Source organism: Diceros bicornis, chromosome 13, assembly GCF_020826845.1.
Source record: "Diceros bicornis minor isolate mBicDic1 chromosome 13, mDicBic1.mat.cur, whole genome shotgun sequence".
Classification (NCBI taxonomy): Eukaryota; Metazoa; Chordata; class Mammalia; order Perissodactyla; family Rhinocerotidae; genus Diceros; species Diceros bicornis.
Genome location: NC_080752.1, coordinates 47102521 through 47109723, shown reverse-complemented (window position 1 = coordinate 47109723; position 7203 = coordinate 47102521). Strand labels below are relative to the sequence as shown.

Genomic DNA, 7203 nt, shown 5'->3' with positions numbered 1-7203 from the left:
CCATTGCCCTTGGCCAGCTACTTTTCCCCCCAAGGACTTCATCCGCAGCCGCCCCCAGCGCTAGAACATTCTCCGTCTGTACACAGCAGCCGCGGGTAGTGGGAAGGGAGATGGCCGGACATTTTAAAACTTCGGCCCAATTGTGATGTAAATGCTGTGTGACCCTTAGCCAAAATGGGCAGAGCCCGTACCTGCCCTCAAACGACCACCACCAAACCCAGCGCGGGTTAAGTCACTGGTGCGCCCCCGCCCCCACGCCAGGCAGTGAGTCGCAGGCTTTTCGGGGGGGGCGGCGCACACGGGTGTCTGCGCGGCCCAGGATGCCGAGCTCCCTTTGGTGGACGCTGCCTCGCAGCTGGTTGCCGTCTCCTCCTGCGCCCCCATCGGGCAGCTGGGGGTCTGCGCGACCCAGTGTCAAGGCGCCATGGCAAAAGCCCTCCGGCACCTGGCTCGCGGCCGCGCTAAGTGCCGGGGCGGCGGGGAGCGCTGGGGGATTCCTCAGTGGGAGGAACGGGTTCTGTGAGGTCAGCGCGCCGCGGCCCGGGTCACAATGCAGCCCTCCCCCTCGACGCCCGGGCCCGGACACGCCGCAGACACCTGCCCGGCTCCGCTTGGACCGGAGCGTCCTCCCGCAGCCAGGGCTCAGGCAGCTGCTTTCAGCCTGGGTCCGGCCTCGGCCTCCGGCAGGTGAGCAACGACCCAGGGCGCGGGCGCGGGGAGGGGGCGCCTGGCGGCCCGGGAGCAGCCTGAACGCCACTCCCCGCGCAGAGCGCCCCGGGGCCTGGACATGAGTGCCCGGGAGCCCCCGCAGGGTCGGAGATTCCCCATTGAGGCCGGAGACTCCCCTGGCCTTGCTGCCGCCCCCGAATCCCAGGACAGCCCAGAGCCGGTAACCACGGAGCACAACCCAGTCAGGTGAGGCCGGCGCCCCTCCCCCCGCGAGCCCTCTTGCCGTCCCGGCCCTCCCCACCGTCCCGAGGGGGAGCTGGGCGGACGGCTGCGCGCCGAGCGCTTCCGGCCCCGCCCCTGTCCCACTTCCCATCCCCAGACACCCCCGTCCCCCCAGTAGATGACCACATCCACGCCCAAACCTCGGGGACCCCAGGTGCCCTCCCCGGGAGCGTCCCCGACAAGATAGGCCGGGACCCCGCCTCAGCGTCCCCTGTCGCGCCCCGTCTCTCCAGGCCGCTTCGACGCTGCCCGGGCTGCCACTGCCTGACGCTGCTGCACGTGCCCATCGACGTCTATCTGGCCATGGGCGGGAGCCCCCGGGCCCGCGCCACCTGAGTGCGCCTGCGCACGGCGGCTCCGCGGGAGCCGGGCGGGAACGAGGCCCGCCGCGGGCCACCACGCTGAAATCGCGCACACAGAGCACGAGACAATGATGCACATTTTAAAATAAAAGAATGATGCACATTTTAATAAAGCACAGCATAAACTGTTCTTTCCACTCCGGGCTGGCTGTGTATGTCTATCCCGTCGGACCGGGCCGACCTACTGCTCCGCCCCATCCAATAGCACCTTCCCTTGGGCTGTCTCCTCCTTTGGACCCAGCCCTAGGGGCATGCTTTTCCGGGTCCCCTTTCTTCTTGCTGGGGGCCAACCCCTCCCCCCATTTGTTGCTGGTCCTGACCTCTTTCAGGACTACCTTTCAGCTTGGGCCCTCCCTCATCCTTCTTCCCATCCCTCTCCTTGGTTCTTGAATGGAATTCGCATTACTGTGCTGGACTCAGGGAGCCCAGAGCAGCTCACCACTGGAGAGGGATGGATAGACAACTTAGAGTAGAGAGAATGGCCACCCACACCAGGCTCACTTAATTCTCCCAGGATGGAATTAGCTTTTGCTACCTGCTGTTTGTTACCCTGGGCACCTCTGGCTTTGTTGGAGGGGTTAGGAGCTGCCCTGTCCATCTTGAGTCTTGGTTATTCCTAGAAAGAAGATTGAGGAAGAAGTTGTTTGAAAAACTTTGATTTCTTATTCCTATTTTACAGGTGAGGGAACTGAGGCTTGAAAGACTTGTCCCAGGTCCCCCAGATGATGGGTGATGCTAGCACATTCCTCAGTGTCCTCAGACTTAATGCTCTAAAAGCCATCCATAAGAGGGGCCATGACACGAAGGCTGCCTGGAAGTGCAGTATTTAAGCTGAACGAGTATTTTCCCACTTTCTAATTTTGCTTTGAAGAACCTGCATTATTATATATTTTTTTGCTGTCCTTTTTTTATTTTATTGAGGTCATAATAGTTTATAACATTGTGAAATTTCAGTTGTATATTATTATTTGTCATCACCATATATATGTGCCCCTTTACCCCTTATGCCCACCCACCAAGCCCCTTCCCCTCTGGTAACCACTAATCTATTCTCTCTGTGTGTTAGTTTATCTTCCACATATGAGTGAAATCGTATGGTGTTGGTCTTTCTCTGTCTGGCTTATTTCACATAACATAATACTCTCCAGGTCCATCCATGTTGTTGCACATGGGATGATTTTGTCTTTTTTTATGGCTGAGTAGTATTCCATTGTATATATATAACACATCTTCTTTATCCATTCATCAGTCAGTGGACACTTGGGTTGCTTCCACTTCTTGGCTATAGTGAATAATGCTGCAGTGAACATAGGGGAGCAAAAGTCTCTTTGAATTGTTGATTTCAAGTTCTTTGGCTAAATACCCAGTAGTGGGATAGCTGCATCGTATGGTATTTCTATTTTTAATTTTTTGAGAAATCTCCATACTGTTTTCCATAGAGGCTACACCAGTTTGCATTCCCACCAGCAGTGTATGAGGGTTCCCTTTTCTCCACAACCTCTCCAACATTTGTTGTTTTTTGTCTTGGTGATTATAGCCATTCTAACATGAACCTGTACTATTTTAACACTGGAAATAATATATGTAACCCAAACGTCAGGTTCAGTCTCCTGTCCCCTGAGATCTAAATACAATTGACTCAACACCCCTCCCCTAATCCACATGGGGTAGAAGTCCAAGCCCTCCCCAGAGCACTTCAGAATCCCATGGTCACGCTGAAGGGCAACCTTTCTCAACTTCCACACAAAATACCCTCCCAGGCAGTCCCAAACGTTATTGGGACTTATTGGCTTATTGAAGGAGAGGACGTTTGCCAAAAAAAAGTCTACTTCAAAGTGAGGACTTTAGACTTGACCATTCAGTCCTCTGGTCCTTTAAATACCCTGGCTCTTGAAAGCCCCTCCATGCCTATCTTTCCCCTTCACCAGGATAATCCCTGGCTTCAGGCCATAGAACTGGCCTCTCTCTCCTTCACTCCTCTCCTCCTCCACCCTGACCTCCTGCAGAGCCCTACTCCACCCCCCAGGGACTCTCGGTTCCTCTCTCTATTAAGTAGAGTAATCCAGCTGTTCCCATTCCCACCATACTCCATGTAAGCCCTACTCAGCCTAGCAACCTATGCTGCTGCTCTGCAGAAAAAGGGCCTTCCCCCCCCCCCCCCCCCCCGTAAACAGTACTCACCCTCCTTAGGAGGCCATTGTAATTTCAGAGAGAAAAAATTATTGGCCTCTGTATTGATAAGTTCTCTCCACTGCGAGCAACTGAAGTTAGCTTAAGCAAAAAAGGAATTGATTGTTTGAAGTGGCTGGGAAGGACATAAGCTAGTGATTAAAGGAAGAACTGTAGGAACCAGGGCATCCTTGGGCTGGAACCAAGGATTCAACCCCACCAGACTGCCCCATCATTCTTGATTATCTCCTCTGGGCAGGGAACATGGCTGCAGCAGCTTGGAAATCCCAGGAAGGGAGCTGCTTTCTCCAGTCTCAGTATACCTATCCCTGGAAGGGCAATAACTGGCCCTTCTTAAATCATGTGCACACTCCTTGGGCCAATCACCATTGTCAGAGAGATGGGAGACTATAATTGACCAGGCTGAGCCATAGGTAAGCCTTCCCTTGAGGTGCAAGCATAGCCGGATGATTGACAGCATCATCAGAAAATAATGAGCAGAAGTTGAAGAAAAAACATTCTGGGATCAGAGACAGCTTATGCAAAGATTGGAAGATTGGGTATGCTGGGAGAAAAAGATACCTGCAAAAAAGGGGTAGAGAGTGGCAGGAGTCAGGATTCCACGGAACTCTGTTCCATGGCGATCAGGAGCCTTGGACAGTGTTACCAGTCATCAGATCACTGGGTTCTAGTTCAGGCTATGTCCCTGACTCAGACAGTACAGGTCTACCAGCCAGGCCCGTGCAGGGCACTGGGGATTCAGCAGTGACCTTGACAGACATGGACCTCGGCCCTCATAGATCTCACATAGCCTACTAACGACCTGCTGGCAGGCCTCACTCAGTCAATTCCCTTCCCTCTGGGCCCATTTCCTCACTGGTATAAAAAAAAGAAAAAACAAAAGGCACCAGCTGATCTCTAGGACCTTGCCAGCACCAAAATGCTGAATCCTTCCCATTCTTCCTTTCTCTCTTCTCTTTTCCCTTACTTCCTTTCTCCCATCTTCTCAACCCTCCTTTCCTTTAAAAGATTTATTGCCACCTCCCATATGCTTGGATATTGAGGGATGCCAAGATTCCAAACACAAGCCTTGCCAATGGGCCAGACCCTGGGGCTAGTTAGCTCTAGAGTGTCCATGAGCAAGGGGAAAGGGCATGCCAGGTGGAGGGAACATTGTGGGCAAAGGCCCAGAGGCAAGAAAGTAGAGGGCAAGTTCAAGGAATTCAGTTCAGTCAACTTCCACCAATACCTACTTGAGCCACACCAGGTGCTGAGAACCCAGGCCTGAACCTGACAGATCCCTTGCCTTTGCTCAGAATTGAGGGGATCCAGGGAGGGGTTCACAGAAGAGAAACTGGGTCAAGGAGGCCTTGAGTTTGAACTTTATTCTGTAGGTGACAGGGAGCATGACAGGCTCCAACCTGGGTCACTTCGCTCTCCTATTTCTCTTCTTTTCCATCCTGGTTCTTCTTCCTCTTTCTTTCCCCCTGGAAAAGTCACTGGCCTAAATTCTAGTCCTGGGTTTGAGTCCTGACTCTGCTATTTACTAGCTGTGCAACCTTGAGCTACTTACTTAGCCTCTCTGAGGCCCCATTTCCAAATCTGTGAAATGGGGTTAATGACACCTGCTGGAAGGTTTCAGTAAAGTCACATGTACGGTGCCAGGCAGGAATCTTGGGCACAGCTAGCACTTGATGAGCAAGAGAGGCTGCCGCTCCTACCTTTGGCTTCAAGGGGCAGCAGAGAGCCAGCCAGCCCTGTCCCCAGGGGCTGGGTGATGTCCAGCCTTGGAGAGGGTTGGGGAATCCCTCTTGCCTCCATCTGCCAACTTCCCAGCAGTTCTACTCAGGAGCCGAGGAACTTGGCGGGGGGAGGGCATTTCCAGGGGAATCCCCAGATGGGAAAGGCAGAGCTGCTTCCCTCACCCTAGAGGGTAAAGCTGTCCCCAGACCCCAAAGCAGGACCCCCAGATCCCAGCCTTATTCTCTGGGACTGAGGAACGGGGAGGGGCCCAGGGAAAGGGGAATGCTCGAATCACTGCCTTCCCTGACTTCTGTCTCAGATACCTTATTAGCCAGCCCCTCCCTAAGGGACCCCCTTTTAGAAGGAGGGGGTGAAGTACATATGGGCCCCCCAGGTTACCATGGAGATGGCAGGGAAAGGGTTGCTGTATTGCCATGGTAACAACTGATGTCAGCACTACCCTTTCCCATTGCTTGATATGAGAGGGAAGCAGCCACCCCATCCACAAACAAATCCCGCACAAAGCCTCCTCCCCTTAGTGAGCCAACCAACCAGGGGGTCGACAGGCTTAATATAGCACAGGAGTTAAAAGCACAGACTCTGATGTCAGTCAAACCTTGATGCAAATCCTCGTTCTGCCTTGTTTTAGCTGTGTGAATGTGAGCAAGTTCTTTAACTGCTAGAAGTTTCATGTGTACAGTGGGGATACATAAGCTACGTGCCTCCGAGGGTTAGCGTGAGGATTGTAGGGGATCACGCAGCTAATGGGTGTTGGGCCAGCTCATGAGAAGTGCGCTGCGCACTGACTTTAGCAACTGTCCAGAGTCGTGGGGATCTGTTAGGAGATTGCGGCCTTTCAGATGTAGACTCACAGCCCCTAGAGGGCCCTCAGGGCTTCCAAGGACTGGGCCCCTGAGTTTGAGCATCTCAGAATTTGGGGGTCTCAGGGTGAAGCCAGAGACAGTGGAATTTCCAGACTCTGAGGAAACCCCAGATGCCACTTACCCTGAAACCCCATTACATCCTGACTCTGACCCAACTTCCCCTTTCTCCTCATCTCTGCCCCCTCCCAGGTCTTAGCAGCCTTCTACCTCTTAGGTCTCCATCTGCTCCTCTAGGAAGAAGGATGGATGAGGGCCCATAGGAAGACATCAGGCAACCTGACACCAGGTAGATCAGTGGGTTGGACACCACAGGGCTATGGGTGTCCCAGGTCCCACTGGCCTCTCCCCACCTGCCCTTGGGGTAAGGTCTCTGCAATCATTCTCATGCCCCCTCTCTTCCCCAGCCCCCAGGCCAGGTGACCACATTCTGACCAAATGCCAGTCCCACCACCGTGAATCAGGCCTCCATCACTACTCATCTAGACAACTCCAGCAGCCTCCTGACTGGTCTCCATGATTCCCTCCTCCCTTGATTCTTCCAGTCCAGAATTACTTTATAAAGACTCTGTCATTCTCCTATTTAAATCTCATCAATGACTTTTTTTTTTCTCTTGTGAGGAAGATCTGCCCTGAGCTAACATCCATACCAATCCTCCTCTTTTTGCTGAGGAATACTGGCCCTGAGCTAACATCCATTGCCAATCCTCCTCCTTTTTTTCTCTTTTTCTCCCCAAAGCCCCAGTAGACAGTTGTACGTCATAGTTGCACATCCTTCTAGCTGCTATATGTGGGATGCCACCTCAGCATGGCCGGACAAGCGGTGCGTCGGTGTTTGCCCAGAATCCAAACCCGGGCGGCCAGCAGTGGAGCACGCACACTACCGCTAAGCCACGGCCCGGCCCCTCATCAATGACTTCTTTACATCACTTGTCCAGCCACACTGGACACCCCTCAGCTCTTCACAAAACATTCTTCCCACCTTTAAGCAATGCTGTTCCTTCTGCCTGGAATAGCCTCCCTCTCAATCTCACTTATCCTTCAGATCTCCACCAATTGTCACTTCTCAAAGAGGCCTCCCCTGACCACCTGCGCTC

The 7203-nt window shown here is 53.5% G+C and overlaps 1 protein-coding gene across 1 annotated transcript; it reads left to right on the top strand.

The window, feature by feature from the left end:
- The first annotated feature begins 542 nt into the window (after positions 1-542).
- Positions 543-1450, top strand: FAM229A (family with sequence similarity 229 member A). Its single transcript, XM_058553554.1, has 3 exons — positions 543-687; positions 769-915; positions 1185-1450. The coding sequence occupies exons 1-3, from the start codon at positions 551-553 to the stop codon at positions 1285-1287; spliced, it is 387 nt and encodes a 128-aa protein (XP_058409537.1). The 5' UTR covers positions 543-550; the 3' UTR covers positions 1288-1450.
- The last annotated feature ends 5753 nt before the right edge of the window (positions 1451-7203 follow it).

Bases quoted from the DNA above. Each gene is read 5' to 3' on its own strand.
- FAM229A (XM_058553554.1), top strand. From the start codon at position 551: ATGCAGCCCTCCCCCTCGACGCCCGGGCCCGGACACGCCGCAGACACC. The intron at 688-768 runs GTGAGCAACGAC...CTCCCCGCGCAG, and splicing joins CCGGCCTCGGCCTCCGGCAG to AGCGCCCCGGGGCCTGGACA. The intron at 916-1,184 runs GTGAGGCCGGCG...CCGTCTCTCCAG, and splicing joins ACGGAGCACAACCCAGTCAG to GCCGCTTCGACGCTGCCCGG.